This window comes from Accipiter gentilis, chromosome 4 (genome assembly GCF_929443795.1).
Source record: "Accipiter gentilis chromosome 4, bAccGen1.1, whole genome shotgun sequence".
Lineage (NCBI taxonomy): Eukaryota > Metazoa > Chordata > Aves > Accipitriformes > Accipitridae > Astur > Astur gentilis.
The window spans coordinates 40,231,343-40,249,365 of record NC_064883.1 but is presented as its reverse complement, the minus strand read 5'-3'; the positions used below and the strand labels follow the sequence as shown (position 1 = coordinate 40,249,365).

Below are 18,023 nucleotides of genomic sequence, written 5' to 3'. Positions count from 1 at the left end.
TCTACTGCCCTTCTCCCAGAATGGAGTCTGAATCTCAACATTTGTATGTGACACAAAGACACGAAGAATTACAGACTCTAGGATGAGTAGCATATTTCACAAGTGTTCTCAAAAAAAAAAAAAAAAAAAAGAGGGAATAATCAAAGAATTAACACACAAAATTCAGTTTCAGTCAACTTGAATGCAGAACAAGAAAATACCAAGTACAGAAACTGGCTTAAACTAACAGAAGTTGGGAAATAGAAGCAGAAGCTAGGTCTTCATTAATAGTAAAGGGCCACCAAACCTACAGAAAGCTAACCAAGAGGTATTTGTTCCATTCTTTCTTTAGATCAGTGTATTTTATATTTGCATCTGTGTGTGCGCACACAGGCACATGCTTTCCAGATTTCTGTGTTTTGGTTTGGGGTTTCTTTGGCCGTTATAGAGATTTGCTCATTGCTCATCAGAAGAAAACTCCTCTCATGGAGAGGAACAACACAAGGGGACCTACAGGAAAACAGTATTCCACAACAAACTGTATTTTATTGATAGCTAGAAAACTGGAAGGTGTTGAAGGCTGGAAGGTCTTCACAGGACCAGAGGCAATGGGCACAAACTGCAACACAGGAGGTTCCTTCTGACCTTCAGGAAACACTTTTTTAGTGTGAGGGTGCCTGAGCACTGGAACAGGTTGTGGAGTCTCCATCCTTGGAGATACTCAAAAGCCATCTGGACATGGTCCTGGGTAACCGGCTGTGGGTGGCCCTGCTTGAGCAGGGGGTTTGGACCAGATGGCCTTCAGAGATCACTGCCAACCTCAACCATTCTGTGATGCTGTGGGTGCTAAAATGATGGGAGGGATGGGTAATCTCAACGTTAGTTGGATAGAAAAATACCAGTGTAAAGTAACTGGTGGGAACCACAGTGAAGAAAAATGGAGGCAGTAACAGAGAACTGGAAAGACAAATACAAAACTGAGAAGCAAAATAGTCACTAAGACAGAAACCAAGAAATCAGCAAAAGAGACAGGGCTGGTGGGTAAAGGAAAGGAGTCTATCCTGAGGTTGACAAGAAGCTGAAAGTCTAATAATTCAGTAGAAGCAGTTGCCAGCACCATTTTTTAGGAAAAAAGTTGACTTGGCTCCAAACAGATCTTTTTTCCAAATTCCAAAATTTCCTTTTTCCAATTCCAAATCCCTCCTCCCTTTCCATCCTTAAGAATGCTACGTTCATTTCTACTAAAGCAAACATAGCACTTGGCAGAAAACAGGCAGGGCTCAGAAATCACTGTAGTTGGCGGGGATAATGACCCATACTGAAATGATCAGAGCGGCACACAGCTTACCCTGCTTTGCTTCCTATTCTGCCTCTTTTTACATATGAGATTACAGAATTTTGTTAAGGGTAGGAACTTGTTTCCTGGACTGCCATTAAAATGGCCGTTCCTTAGCATTACAAAAAAGCCACTTCAGAAGATTTTCTTTTTTTCTTTTTAACAAACATTTGTGTCAACGTTACAAATGGAAAGAAGGTATAATATTGAGTACTTACGTTCTCCCTTGCCTTTTTCCCCATAAAAGATTTGACAGCTAGAAAACACCTCTTTATTCTAGGTGGGATTATATGGGGCATCTTTTTCCCTCCCTGTGAGGAAAGTGCTCATTCCTCCTGCATTGCTCCCTTCCCTAAAAGTAGAGTTTATTGCACTGACTACAACTTTTATAATGTGGACTTCTCTCATTTTATGAAAATTAATTAATTCACAAAAGCGCTCCAGTAATGCTAAACTCCATAAATAAAACAAAACAGAAACAACCTCCCAAACCCAAACAAACAAGAAATAAAAACCTCACACAGGAGAAGAATTCCTGATCATACTCAAAACGTGAAAAAAACAATGGAAAAGAAGCTAGAAATACGGAGATTCAAACTATGTCAGAAGTCGCATGTCAAGAGTTTTTATACGTTCAGATGATCTCATTTCAAGTTTTGTAATATTACTATATTGTGTTTTGGTCTGCCAACTACTACAGCAAATTGTTGGCAAGTCTACTTTTTGCAAGAAAACAAAAAAAAAGCTGTTATATTCAAAGTAAAAATTCATAAACTGGAACACAAATATACTCCAATTTGATTAACACAGTTTTACATGGAGTAAGAAACTGGGATTACTCCTTCTCCCACAGTATTATCATTAACACAGATAAGCGCTTAGAAGTTTTAGAAGCAGTCAGCCTTTTCAATTAATATGATTAAACCTCTATCACATGGTATTCAACTTTTAAAATAATGTAATTGCAATTCTGTCTCTATCAAACTGCTCAAGACAATAATGCTCTTTCAAGTCTATTCTGGTTCCCCCTGTCAAAATGGGATTTCAGACCTATGTATTTTCACAAGGCTACTTTCCACTTAAGAGTACAGTTTGCAAAACCATCTTGGGCTCAGCACTGAAGTGATGGTGCATCACTTCCAGAAGCAGACCCAGCAGAGTCTTTGTCTATCGGGATTTCTAGCACAGTGTTCCACTGCTGCCTGTACCTTTAGAAATAAGCATCAGTCCTCTACGACAGCCAGGATGACTCTGATGAAGGATAATGGAGAGACTTATCTATATGCACTCCTGGAGTCTCAAAAATAATTATCTGTGTCCCTCTCTCCTTTGAAGTAAAAACTGCTCTCAGATCTCTGTTGAGGAACTTTGTTATTAATGACATGTAAAGTCAAGAAAAATACATCTATCACTAAATTCCCTACACAGTAGTGTACCAGCAGTGGTTAAGCTTGAATTTCTTTTTGGTTTGGGTTTTTTTTAAAAAAAACATATTTAAAATTTACAAAACTTACCATTTACAATCACACTTTCTGTCCCCTTTGCTGATTTTTGTAAGACTTCTTCTAGCACATGGGATCAGAAGAGTAATAAATGGAATACAGGACACAATTACAACTAGACTTCCTTCCCCCTACTCTGTTTTTCTACAGAGAAATACCTGCTACAACTTTTTCCACTTTCGACTTTAATAACTGGTAATTATCTACTTGTAGAAGCTGGAAAAGACCAAGTTCACTACCATCAGCAGCTTATTACCAGGGGCAGAAAAACAACTGACAGAATAAAGCGATGCAGCATCCTTGTATTAAGCTTTAATCTCGACTCCCTCCACGAACCATTAACAACACTTAAATTCAACACAAGTTGTGACTAAACACTCATGACACTCCCCAAAGCCTAGAGGCTTGAGTACAAAGCCTTCACCACTGTTCATCAGCTAGCAAGTATGAAGCAAGAGAGACTAGCATATACAGTTGAAACTCATCCTCCATCCACTTGGTAATTTCAGCCTCCTCTTTTATAAGCTTTCACTACTGCAACCTTATTCCTGTATGGTCTATGTAAGATGCTGCTGCAAAATGGCTCTTTTGAGGTCCTCTACTTTTTCTCCCTATAAATCTACACTAAGCACAGATTCTTGTCTTCCATCTTTAAGGACCTCACAACTCCACCTCCTTTACTTAGCAGCTATGAGAGTAATTTGACAACTCCCTTAACTCAGCTGGCATTTCCATGCAATTGCCGGCCTGACCGCCAGCTTCTGCTGTTAGTGTCTCTGTGCTTCCCTCCACTTTGCTCATTACACCTAATTAAATTTATAAACCCTTATGTCTCAATGCATTTTTAAGGCTTATTTCTGTCAAACCGACAAACTTCCGCCAATTGGCCATGGCATCATCCTTCCTGGCAGGTTTCATCCTTCTACGCATATTCAGTCCCTGGTTAAAAACAGGCAAATGGCTACAGACATGTGCCTGGCAAAGAGATGACAGTTCTTCACCATGGCCTTTATCTTGTGTGTTAGCTCATCTGCTTGTCTCTTTAGACTCTTAACCTGCCAGAACAGTAATCACAGACTGTTACAACAGTACTCGGTCCAGTACAATGAGATCCCTCTGGTAACAGAAGCATTTGGGTACTATCATAACAAATATTTACAAAAGCAAGAACAGAGGTTTATCTTATTTCCTAAGCAGCAATAGGAAGCATTAACGTTTGGTTATCCCCATTATCCCTTTGGTATATAATCTGCTGTAGTTAGCTGAAGATACAGGTCAATAAGTAATACTGTATTTTGGCAGGTATTCTAAAAATAGCAGCTACCACTTCACAGGTTTTATTTTTGTTAGATACACACTTAGAAAACCAGAAAAAGAGCCTCTACATAACTACACTACAAAGGCATTCCCATTAGACTATTTGAAAACAATAGGTTCAAATAGCTTTAATTAATATAGGTTTAAATAACACAGGGCATTTTTCTTTTGTATCTGCCCAAATACACATCTCATACTACAAAATGAAAGAAGTATTTCTTGTCTACCAAAGTCCTGCATAATTAAATGCATTTCCGAGACAGAAGCAATAAGCAGACAGCATCAACACTATACTCTCATTACCTGTTTCCACAGTGTTTTCTGTTTCTGCTGCCTCCAAACCATCCATACTGTCTTCATCCTCCACTGCAGTTTTTCCTCTACTCCGAGGCCTGCAAACATAAGAAGGGAAAACTCTTTTTAAACTGAAAGCATTTTTTAAGATTTTGACGTTGATTTTGAGGGATACATGTCAGCACTAAATTATGTAACATTTAAGCTAAGCCGTGATTTGAGTCTTGTACAAACCAGAAGTCTCCTCCCCTATTTTCCTGTTCTAGGTAATGTTCTCAAAAAGGTACGCTTGAATGAGCAGTTGCCTCCTGAAGTTTTTCTGATTATTCTTACAAGAAAAATACAGTAACAAACTTTTACTGATCAAAAAATACATTAAATTAGCAAGATTTTAAGATACGAGCATTCTGTTTGCTCCACATCAGAGGTAGCTATAGATAGATATGAGAGAACATAATCCAAAATCTGGCCAGTAGTTACAAACACTATAAAATAGATACCTATCCATCCAGACCATCTGTCGTGGTTTAACCCAGCAGGCAGCCAAACACCACACAGCCGCTCATGCACTTCTCCCCCCCTGTCCCCCCCAGTGGGATGGGGGAGGGAATTGGGGGGTGGAGGGGAAGTAAAATTAGTGGGTTGAGATCAAGACAGTTTAACAGGACAGAAAAGGAAAGGAAAATAATAACAACAACAACGATAAAAGAGTTAGAATATACAAAACAAGTGATGCACAACGCAATTGCTTGCCACCTGCCGACCGATGCCCAGTTAGTTTCCAAGCACCGGCCCCTGGCCAGCTTTCTTCCCAGTTTATATACTGGGCACGACATCACATGGTATGGAAAATCCCTTTGGTCAGTGGGGGTCAGCTGTCCCAGCTGTGTCCCCTCCCAACTTCTTGTGCCCCCCAGCCTCCTTGCAGATGGGGTGGGGTGAGAAGCAAAAAAGGCCTTGACTTAGTATAAACACTGCTTAGCAAAAACTAAAACATCGGTGTGTTATCAACATTATTCTCACACTAAATCCAAAACACAGCACTGCACCAGCTACTAGGAAGAAAATGAACTCTATCCCAGCCGAAACCAGGACGGCATCCTTGGAAGAAATTTCTACAGAATAATAATGATGCTAAAGCAATTAAATTGAAACACATATTATTTTCAGTGAAACGAGTATTATGACACATAAAATAAAATGTTATGAGAGATGACTAGATGTCATCACATTAAAAAAAGTCATCACATGACGACAGCACATCAAAACTAAAATACCTGGCAGATTTGTTTCAATTTCAACCAAGGTCTGATGGAAAGCAGACAGGTTTGTGCCACAAATTCCAGCCTTTTTTCCCCGCCTGGCTCTTCAGCAACTAACGTGGTGGGCTGCTGAGAAGCCCAAGCATCCAGATTCCCAGCTGTTCAGCAGCCCATTTGAAAGGGAGCCAAGAGCTTGGCACCTCGCCTCCCAAATTTTCAGGCTACTTGGCAACCCGCCTGGTGTGCTGACAGAAAGCCTGGGAGACCCTGGGAGCTTCTGATTCCAAGTACACAAATTCTGAGCGGTTTGGGGCATCTCAGCAGTTCCAACGTCCCAGAGCTCCCAGGCAACCATTCACCCAACCAACATGCCTTGAATCGGGATGCCACGCAGAGCAGCACACAGGCACCCTGCTTGCCCCCCCAAAAAAAAAACCCAAAACCGCTCCAGTTCCTCTTTCACAGAGGATTCTGAAAGGTTAGGGCTTAGTTCTATGTTGGGGGTGAAAAGGTTGGGGGGGGGGGTGGGGGGGGTGGGGTGGTGTTTAAGTGATTAAATCATTCCAAAACCAGCATTTCCTTTTTTTGCACAGTCTGTTATAATACTTAAATCTATCCAAACTACTTCCACAGAACTAGATCTGCTACACTGGCTATGAAATAAACTCTGTCATGCAACGCCTTTGGTTCTCATGGATCAAAGAGGGTAACATGCACAGAACTGGCACCATCTTTTGAGTCTACATGTGTTGTTCTCCTGCTAGAAGAAGAGTGACTGCCTCGGACTACCTAATAAGAAGACCCCGTCAAATTGTGTTGGGACCAGTTTTGTCTCTGCAAAGGAAGAAAAGAAGAATCAAAAACGAGGCTCAAACGAAAGCCTGAAAAAACACACTCCATTTACAAAGGAGCTGAGGTGAAGAGCAAAGTGAGAAGAGATGAAAGACAGAAGGACTTTTCGTGACATCCCTATGAAATTTGTTCAGATCAATGCTGAAAAACGTAGGCACAGTGGAAACCCTAAGGATACAAAGTCATCCTTCCCCTCGCCTGCTTCTCTGTAAGCAGTGACAGCATTTATGTAACACACAAAGTAAGTAATATCCTTCTCAAACGAGAGAAGCCAGCATCCCCTTCAGTTATTTGCCACCTTACAAGCCTCCAGTGCAGTTTCTTAAAACATGTTTCACGAATATTTAAGCCAGAATAAACTGCACAGCGACCCGAAGAAACTGTCTCATACTCCTCCCTTCAGCCACCACATCAGCCCATCTACACGTACGGCAATCAGTGAACTGGCTGGAAGGTGGACACGTTTTGGAAGTGGGAAGGCCACAAATGATTCTCGCAGCAGCAGCATCTGAGATCATCACACAGACTTATTCCCATCTGTAATGAAGAGTAGGGAGTAGAGCAAATGGACCGTCATACTCATTGGATGGAATAGGCTCTTCCAACAAGACTGAGATACATCCAGAAAGACATAACACTCTTCTAACACTTACAAAAACAATGCAGCTGGCAAGAACACAACTAAGTGCATTTAAATATTACATTTCTTGTAGTTCTCCACAACATCCCAGCACATCAGCCAGCACCAGATGAAAGGATGGGAATACAGGTAAGTGAAATTACTTCCCTTGGTGCAGGAATGCTCAAAAGCTTTACGGAACACAACCAGCTAAGACCAGGGATTATTTCTAAATCCTATCCCAATTATTCTCTACCAACTATCCGTCTGCAACGCAAAGTTACAAGTTTGTACTAAACCAGGATTACTTTGAAATCATCACAAACATAAAAGGTAATTCTGCTTTCTTCACAAGTACCCCATGTCAGTATTCTCTAACACAACCCTGTAGGTGAAGGTCACTGGATAGTGGAAGATGATGATTGTTTATTTAATAATTTACATACGGCTTTAGATTTTCTATTAAAACTACATTTCATGTATTAAACACCAAAGTACCTCACAAAACCTTTTTAAACATTTTGTTTAAACAAGAGCAGTATCCACTCCTTGAACTCCCCACCGTATTTTAGCAACCTATTTAATACTAAGAAAAATCAGAGGTTTCATTTAATTAAACATAATTGCTTCTTTCAGCAAAACATATAACCACGTCTGGTGTTTTCTTGCCATTCCCCTCCCCCAAATATTCTACAAAAAGACTTCAGTCGTGCAGGTTTTAAATAAAACTGAAGTACTGGCAGAAAAAATACTGGACTGTATTGTTAACTTATTTTTGCTAGTTACATTCATTGCATAACCATCAGAAGAGATTTCATAGCCTACAAATTTATGTTTGGCTTAGAAAAAAAAATAATTCAAGTCACAAAACAGTGAAATACACACTGTACTGACAACTGTAATTCGTTTCCACAGAAAGTGCCATATGAGAAGGCCATATAGCATACCTAATTGTTGCAATCAACACATCTGTAATAAGAATGGATTGCTTGATGTTATGTGAATTAAGTTTATACATTTTATTTAATAGTTTTATACATAAAGCTTTTGGCTGGTTTGCATAACACTAAATTTTTCCACTGACAAACCCTGTAAATTTTTTATTTTTCTATTTACTTATTCCACTCCCCCTTAAATAAAGTGGGAAAAGCAACCTGTGCTGTGTTATTCTTCAGGGACTTGACTTCCTCTTCTGAAGGAGGATGCAAAAAGGCTGCTGGGGCAAGACAGTGGCGGGGCCAGCTTTTGCTGCCTTAAAACAATTACAGAACAGCCCGTGACTATTCCCCTTCGCTCACACAAAGCCAGACAGTACTAAACAATAGTTCAATTGCTATATTGAACACTGTAACCTCAGTTCTGCTCTAGATCTGGAAGCTCAATCCCAAACTTTCTTACTAGGAGGGGTAACTACATCATGCTTTTACATATCATTGCAGAAACCCCATCAGTTCGTGACAGCAGAAGTACCAAACACAGATGAGCCACATCTCCTACAGCTTACAAACCAAGAACAAAATGTACAGGCAGAGCCTGACCAATACAGACTCTACAAGAAAACAATAAATATTAGTCAGTACAACAGGCAGTGGCCTTGGTACACAGGCTGAACTGCTGCCAAGGTTTCTGCGACTGGCTTTCTCGCTTGCCTTTTTCCTACAACAGAGTTGAATCTAGAAGGAAAAAACAAAAGCACATCTATTTACGTTTAAAAGAACAGATCCACTGAGAGAAATATAACTTCTTTAAGTGTTTAAAGCACATGCAGCATTTCATGAAACAAAGTCAACAAAAGACAAAACTACACTTTTTTATGTATATAGGACTCCAGTTGAATATAATTACTGTCTACAATAATTTTACTCATATTTGCATAAAATGGAGTCATTTATCAAAATCCTTTGTGACCTACTCCTAAATTTGTTATCAATTAGCTTTCTTAGCTAATGCCTTTCATTAATCTCCATCTTTAAATACACCACAGTAAACAAAAATCTCGTAATTCTTCTCTGGGTAAGCAACTAATTAAATTTAGCCCACAGGAAAAAGAGCCCAGAAAAACCTTTTGCAGGGCTCAGCAGAGCATTAGGTACTCCCTCTGCATTGGGGGAAAGCCTCGCTGAGGCTCTCTCAAAGCCTGACCGACTTTACTAACACAGGAAGATCACCAGGCACCCGAGTGGCTTCTGCTGAATTGCATGGAGAGCAGCGCGGATGCACAACGCTGGGAGAAAATGGAAAAGTGTCTTATTCACCTGCCAGTAATCAGATATTACTACTTTTTGGTTTTGTTTTTTAAATACATGACATTTTTTGCATGTTTGGGTCTTTTTTTGTTTTGGGTTTTTTTTTAAAGGCAATAGCAATAGTACCATAACCTGACAAGTATACTGTAGATCAAAAGTACATCTTGGATCTTACTCATTCTTTCCACAAAGTGATCAGGAATAAGGCCATGGGCCAACATCTCCTGTGACCACATGAAATAACTGACAAAGCTACCATCCTCAGATGCCTGTCACTGCCAGCCTGCTAGTTTATCATTACCCAGAAGTTACTGCCAGACACCAGTTTCTGCAAATTCTCCGTAAGTTGCTACCAACAAAATCAGGTGACAATTTGTTGAGACCATTCATCAAAACTACCTTACTAACCCAATACATTTTGTTTCAGGCTTATGAGAATGTGTTCATACAAACCACTCCAGAGCTGCCCCTCTTTCTCAAATCCTTAAACCTCTAGATCGTTCAGGGAGAAACTACCTCCTGCCTACGCTTTGCAAACTGCTGAGCAAAATGATGGTACTAAATATATAAAACAGGGCCAATAACCTTAAAAAGCGGTGTAACATCTGGGATACAGTAACATCCTAAACCAGCACAGATGTCTTGTTAAATGAACATCTGTCCACAGCCTTACCCTAGAAGATGGTACAGGAATGATTTATAAAAAGGTTCAATTAGTGCTGCCGTCAGCACGGCTAGAAACGAATTAATGTTCACAGGACAGTTTCACAAGTGAAAGCTGTTACAGTCTTTTCAAGAATCTTTTTAACAGGTGTGCAAAAGCACATGCTCCCACTATTTCTGAACTGTAAGCACAGCTGTAAAAGCTTAACTATGCTTAAGTATAAGCTAGAATACCTAAGGTTCAGCTAGTAGCCCTGTAGGAAGGGAACCACAACAAGCAAGTAAGAAAGAATCACTTCACAGAAAGATCTACAAGGAAAGGGTTATTTCCCCCCTCTCTGTACGCTACTTTTCAATGTAGTCTCTATTACTTCTAAGAGTTGAGAAAATTCTACATCCAAGTCTGGATAAAATGAACAATATGGCTCTGGAAGCGAGGCAGATGCCAGCTTGCTAGAATTAATTTCAATAGCTCTAAACACTACAGGCCTAAAATAGGAAACTCACTATCATATTGACTCGTGACTTCAAACTGATTCCGATTTAAAAGATTCTTAAGAGAATTTTTTAATTGAGCAATCAGTAACAGGTGCAAACACTTTCTGCACTTGCCCTCCACAACATTTCCTTTTGGACATTATAAAAAAAGAACTCAACATGTACTTTCTTCCTATTTACTTATTATATTAGATATGTGTATATTAAAGGCAGAAGGACTCTGATGTATGGAAAAGATGTGCAACACAAACATCACAAGTGATGCAAAGGTAATAAAAAACCTGACCTTTTAGAAACAGAGAGAAGTGAAAGACTGTAAGAAACCATTTTTGTTTAACATCTACAGAACCAGACTTTAATTACAATCTCATTATAAAACTTGCTCAACCTTCAGTTTCATGATTAAAAGATCTCAAAAATATACTTGATATTTCCTATTAGTCTCCCGGTACAATCAAAGAAAAGTGTGTATCTTAATACTTGTAATTTATAAAGTATAATAAGCTTTTCATAAATTACTATGTCAAAGAGAAGTGACCCAGCTTACGTTTACAACCAAAACACTGCAACTTCCCACCTTACATCTCCTTTAAACGGTAAGGATCTAAAAGACATTATTCATTCACTCAGCACTACTCATTCACCCAGGATGTAACATGTTCAGAACTGAAACTTTTTTCACATCTATATTTTATACAGTTACCACTGAGAGCACTAAACACCTGAAATAAAAAAAAAATTATAGTCTTTGAGATCAGGGATGTCAGAGAATAAGCATAAAAAGAACCTAGTCTCCGCTCCACGGTTCTTATCTCAACTTTTCCAGTACTCCCGTGAAAGGGAGATTTGTCAAAGATTTCCTACACTACCCAAAGAAATGCAAATAGGAGCCTTTTAAAGATTATTTGTACCTAATGTTGTAGATTCATCTTTCCTTTCCTTCTAGAGTATGATCACTACTGACAAAAAGTAAGCTAATGCAAAGGAAACTGACTGATGAATGCAGAGCCCTTGAAGAAAAAAAAGGCGGTCCCGAGACAGGTTTTGAGTAAAATATCACGTGTCAAAACAAATTTGCATTGCACGGTTCTAACAACAACTTAAAGGCCAACTGAATTAGTACTTTTAAGCTGCATTGGGTTTGCGTGCCAAGGTTTTGGTAGCGGGGGGGTTACAGGGGTGACTTCTGTGAGAAGCTGCCAGAAGCTTCCCCCATGTCCGATAAAGCCAAGGCCAGCCGGCTCCGAGACGGACCCGCCGCTGGCCAAGGCCGGCCCATCGGCGATAGTGGCAGCGCCTCTGGGATAACAGATTTAAGAAGGGAAAAAAGTGGCGGCAGGCACAGAAACTGCAGCTGGGGAGAGGAGTGAGAAGACGTGAGAGCACCAGCCCTGCAAACCCCCAGGTCAGTGCAGAAGGAGGGGGAGGAGGTGCTCCAGGCGCCGGAGCAGAGATTCCCCTGCAGCCCGTGGGGAAGACCCTGGTGAGGCAGGCTGTCCCCCTGCAGCCCAGGGAGGTCCACGGGGGAGCAGATCTCCACCTGCAGCCTGTGGAGGACCCCATGCCGGAGCAGGGAAAGAGTGAGAAGCCCTCCCCCCATAGAGGAAAGAGCGGCAGAGACAAGGTGTGATGAACTGACCACCAGCCCCATTCCCCGTCCCCCTGCGCCGCTGCGGGGAGGTGGAGAAAATCAGGAGTGAAATTGAGCCTGGGGGGAAGGTGTTCTTAAGATTTGGTTTAAATTCTCATTATCCTGCTCCTATTTGATAATAAATTAAGTTAATTTCCCCAAGTCAAGTCTGGTTTTCCCATGACGGTAATTGGTTGAGTGATCTCTGCCTGCCCTTACCTTGACCCACGAGCCTTTGGTTATATTTTCTCTCCCCTGTCCAGCTGAGGAGGGGGAGTGATAGAGCAGCTTTGGTGGGCACCTGGAGTCCAGCCAGTATCAACCCACCACATAAGTAAATGTGCAGTTTGGTTTATCTGTATTTTCAACTTCAACTGCCCTTGCACTGTTACCTATATATACTATGTGGGTTCTCAGGACAATACTGGAGCAAAATTACTTTCCATGGGAAGACTGACAAAAGGCAAATAGGATTTCCTGCTGGCAGACACTCATCAGAACAGTCTACCTGAATCAAAGGGGCATAATTACTTTAAGAGGAATGCCAGCACACTGTTGGAAAATCTTAACCTCAGCTCAGTTTTGCAGAAGGCCACCAGATCCAGGAGTCTGAAGCTACGCTGTTGGGTGATGAGGCTGGTCTGGCCAAAGCGACTGCCTTCAGCGTTTTCTCTGCTCTTCCCTGAAGTTATTTATAGTTGTTCCGTTTGAGTCTGGAACTGCTCTTTTAAAAGATAAAGCAGATGAAGACTATCCTAGCTGAAACAGAGCCTTACTAGCAAGACCATGAAATCCTTCTTCCCAACTTGTTACCCATTTGGGAACATCCTCAGTATGTTGACAAGAAAGATGGAGGGTAACAGCAGCCACAGACCAAAACTAGGAGGATTCATTATCGTTAACAGTTGCAGGCACATAAAATAATAAACTTTTCACGTGTGCCAATAAAATACCCATGGAGTCACAGCTCTGCTACAGCCAGTTACAGACTGAAGTATTGAGGCTCAGGCTACTACACTGCAATGTACCTCTGTGTACCTTTTTGTGATACTATTAAGTGAGAAAATCTGAGTTTGATGTTAGAAGTACAAAACCAGGTTGCCTGATCTACATGTATGGACTGTTCAGGTTTGGAGACAGTTCAAATAACAGAATAAAAATCATATAAAAGCCTTTGAGATCTTTCCCCTTTTTACTTTTCAAACTGACTATTTAGATATCTATAAATTCTGGAAGCGAAAATTACTTTTAGTCAAATATCTGTCACATTAACTCAGCAGCATACAGTATCAAAAATTGCTACAGGTTCTTATTTCTCAAGAACTACCTTCCCACTGATAGGTAGTCTTGTCATCTTGACTTGCAGTTTATAGTTTTAGTCCTGTAACACGAAACACGTTACATGCAGACCTTAACCATTACACACATTTCAGAAGTACAAAAATATCTGATGCAATTATGACCTTCTGACGCATTATGTATTTGCAGTTTTGCACAAACTACATCCTTTACACATTTGTTACCAATGCATTTAGCCATGTTCACCATCAAAATGATGCAAAACAACATACCAGAATTTCAGCAATTTGCAATTTTTTTTTAAAACCTTTTCTGGAACAAAATTAGACAAACCTTTGGGAGTACCAGCAGCTACAAGTAGAGCCATCTGCATGTTTCCAAGCCCAGCTAGTTCTGTGTATCTACCTGGCTCCAGTCTTGGTAATGGCTATATTCTTATGATACCCCCAGACAACAGTTAGTGTGAGGCTCTTCAATGAATTTGCTAAATAATGCTTATCAAGACCGCTGAATGCTTTCACATGTTCTATTTTTACAGGCAAGGAGAATGAAATGGCAACACTAACAGCTGAGAGACCACTGGCATTGTCAAAATCACAAATCCTCTAACCTTTGCAAGAGTTTCATGAGTACACCTGCACCATCAAACACTGTATTTGTCCACACTTCTCTTTCCTCTACATAAACAAAACTGCATCAAAATATGCTACTGCATCAAACTCTTTTTTCTTGACGGGTAGTGTAAGCATCCACTTACATCCAAACACAAGATTTGTTTCTCCATGACGACGGCTATGGCAAGTTTTAACTCCTCCAATCTTGTAACAGCCATGATGCCCGTAATTTTTTACCCACATCAGCACCAAGCTCATGTCTTTTTTAAGAATTAAGAATTATACAGCTACTTGCTCTTTTGTATGTTGCAGGGTTTGCCTGCTACTCTCTTCTGAATAGAGGTGGCAATACAATGGTAGAGGACTGTAATTCTCACGTCTGGTGATTTCAAGATCCTGTACATGAAATTCAGCAGATCTGAGTCATCGTGCATGAGAAACAGCTGCCAAGTACTTGGAACTTGGTGGAAGTTTTGGTCTCTGTGAACAGATTTTTGTAATTTTAGCACCATTAATTAAGAGTCATTTTCAAAGATTTCCTTTTGAAACTTTGCAGTCTGCTGGAGTCTTACCACAGTAAGATTGTAAAGATTCTTTCAAAATGCATTTGTCTGCTTATGTTAAATATTCTCACTGGATATATTAAGTGTAGGTACAGACTGTGCTGCCTGTCTTAATACTCAGCCACACACAGTGCAGGTATACAAACAGTGGAATGATCTAATACTAAAGTTTTTACTCAAAAAATTATTTTTACACCCAGCAAGTACAGTCTGCATACAATGGATCATACAGAGCTCTAACCATTGCTTTTACTCGCTGTTAATTCAGTTAGGATACTCTAAAAAGGATGCAAATATTCAGCTCTTACCTGTTATATCAATTTATTTAACACAAACTAAACTCCACTCACACAGCATCGAGGTTTCCAGATCTTACATCTATCAAAATGCATCAGTCAACTCAGAACATCTCATGCTTTCTCATCGAATAAAGCTCAGTTATCCTGTCTCAAATCAAATTTAGTCATGTTTTTAGACCTAATAGCAAACACAAGTCTTCCTGTAGACTATGTGGAAAATATCTCCATTCATTCTTATGCTTTTGAAGTATTTCTGATCCCACCAATATCACAAAAAACCAAACCCTGTCTGTCCTTCAGGTGCATGTTACAGGGTTCCCTGAGAAAGGCATCTGTCCTCCGATTTCACCTGAACTTCTGTTTGCAAAAGGCAATGAACAACCTACAGGCAACAGCATCAGTGTATTTCCCTACTGCGTCCCCCAACAAGCATTTAAGCTTAAACTAGAAGGATCAGGACATGAAAGGAACAGCAGTACCCAAAGTAATATAAATAACCTGCTTTTATGCAAGATGCTGACCTAGAACACATTAGGTAGAATTTTATTAATAATACCCAAATTAATTGATGGTATGCAAGAAAAGTAGTTCTTGCATGTTAACTACAGTTTGTCATTATCCATCTAGAATGGATTTAGACAGAAAAAAAAACAGAACAGAAACGAATGTCATGTCACCACATATCTTTTCCATCTGTTAGCACCCTTAGTGCTCCTTATAAAGAAATGAATTTTTATTTAAGATAATGTCAACAAGTATTATGAAATATTTTTCTTTCAATAAAACCACTAAACCTAGGAAAGCCAAAGGGAAAAACACAAGATCTGCTCGCTAATTAAAAATCCATTTGAACTTATTCAGAAGGCTTTGAAAACCTCAAAAAAATAAAAATAGACCTAAAAAGAAAATGGGCAATGTAATCAGATGGGTGTCAGTGTAAATTTATAATTCACATGAATTGTTTTTCTTAACAAAATTGTTTTCAAACTAGAAGTAAATCCTAAAAGCCAGATCATGGAAACTATTTTTATACCAGAGTAAATAAAACTCTGGAAATACTATTGTGAAATATAAACAACAATACAAGTAGCATAATAAGTAACGCTCCGAAGCGCAGTCACAATTAATACAAGTCTTCAAACTTGTTTAAAAGCTTCTGTATAAACAGATGCATCAATCTCTAGGGGCATGGATAAAGCAGAAATGCTGCATTCTGCTAACAAAATTGTCCAACACTTTTTTCCATCCCTGAAGAGGATTCTTCTAACCTGGAGACACAAATTTGCCTTCTGACAATTACAGATAAGTTACAAATAGCCCCAAATAATTATAATAGAGAACTTTGAATCTTCTATTCAAAGGACTGTTACATTACCATCTTTATGTGGGACAACGATCATTGCTATACACCAATGTTCTCAAAATTTCACTTCTTTTTTATTTGAGACCACTACAAACCATACCAAGCTACTTTCTGTTTCTTCTCTATGCCAGTCTCCTGTCCATTAAGATTAAATACGTAAGTTCGCAGTATTTTTTTAGAACTGTTATTCCCTCATTTGTTTAATTTACCTTTTTTCATGTTTTTCTTTAAGGGCATGTTAATAAATAGATGGGTTTTCCAGCACTTGATGCTAGAGGAGTTCTACTACCTGATCACCTCCTTCACACACCCCCAGCATCAGATGAGAGATCAGGCTATGACAGAAGTGCTACCAAAAGAATGATCTACTGCTCAGCCTACGTCATACGATACAGGTCAGAGTTATAAACCAAATTGTATCTGTGTCACACGATAGGGGCACGTATCCAGCGAACCTTGTTACAGCAACTACTACAATGGAAGTCATCCAAGAGGACCAACTGATACCTCCAGGTCAAGTTCCTTTGAGGCCATCATCCAAGGACACACAAGCAGTAAGATTACTCCATTTACTGCACTGCGAGTTGCAAAAGGTCCTCAAGTTCTGCGACTTCTCTCCAGTTCCACAGACATCCTCAGTTTAAACAGGCAAGGAAATTAATTCTCAATATTATGTTCAGTATGGAGAAAAATGCCAAAAATGTTCAAGATTCAAACATGCTAACCTGAAGACATAGAAATAATGTTAAAACAAAGCCTAAGAATTAACACAGATTGTATTTATACATAGCAAAACACAGCTAATTATCATCCAGATCAGTTATCCTATTCCATTCATTAAAGGTTCAAGAATGTTTATGCTGGAAGCAGCAAGGCAGAAGAGCAATGATAGGAAAGAATAGCTAGAGAAGGAGGAGAAGAAATAAAGCAAGTGAAGCTTCTTTTGGTGACTGTGTAAGTGATGCTGTCTAAAAGGATTTGGAAATTACAACCTGAATCACTCACTTCATAACTTTTTTCAGAGCCCACCAGAAAAAAAAATCATGAAGATAATCAAAAGTGATGCTGAAGCTGATTTATAATGGGACTATTTGTATATTTACCTGATCTTTTCTGAGCATAGACCTTCTGGAATGACAGCTTCTTAGGTATTTATACTTTTATTTCAGCTTGCTTTTTACATATATACATATGTTTCTAATTAACATTTACAGCATGAAAACTCAGTTCTACTCACCCGACCACATAGCCTCAAAAATTATCTTAATCAAACCTTTCAGAAGTACTTCCAGGTATCAAAAGCTGGTAGAACAGCTCTGAAATAGCTATGCTTGCAACCACTTGTGAAGATGACACAGCCAGGGAAGCACAACATATGGCTAGGCGTAACTTACGGCAGCCCTAAGGCTACTCAGATTTACCCCAGTACTTGGTATCGTGACAGGACAGAGCAGGGCCTAGTTCGCAGTTTGGCCACGCAGAAATTTCAGCAGTAAAATCATTAACTTTTGTTACAGTATTACTTTGGTGTAAATTTTTTTTTTCTGTATTATTGCACACCGAAATGTCTCCTTAAACTACCTGAAAGCCTTCACGATGACAAAAGAATTATAATTGAGGTATACTACGTCCTCTGAATGTTACAAACCATTTGTATTTTGCAATCAATGTATTAAAGATCAATCTG

At 39.6% G+C, this 18,023-nt stretch overlaps 1 protein-coding gene across 13 annotated transcripts in view; it reads right to left on the bottom strand.

Annotated features, from left to right (window-relative positions):
- The window catches only part of KMT2C (lysine methyltransferase 2C), a 199,561-nt gene that overhangs the window by 143,166 nt on the left and 38,372 nt on the right, over positions 1-18,023 (bottom strand). For all 13 annotated transcript variants that reach the window (XM_049799094.1, XM_049799092.1, XM_049799098.1 and 10 more), the window contains one exon: positions 4,438-4,526. In XM_049799094.1, the coding sequence (XP_049655051.1) occupies positions 4,438-4,526 (89 nt within the window). The remainder of the gene's footprint in view (positions 1-4,437; positions 4,527-18,023) is intronic.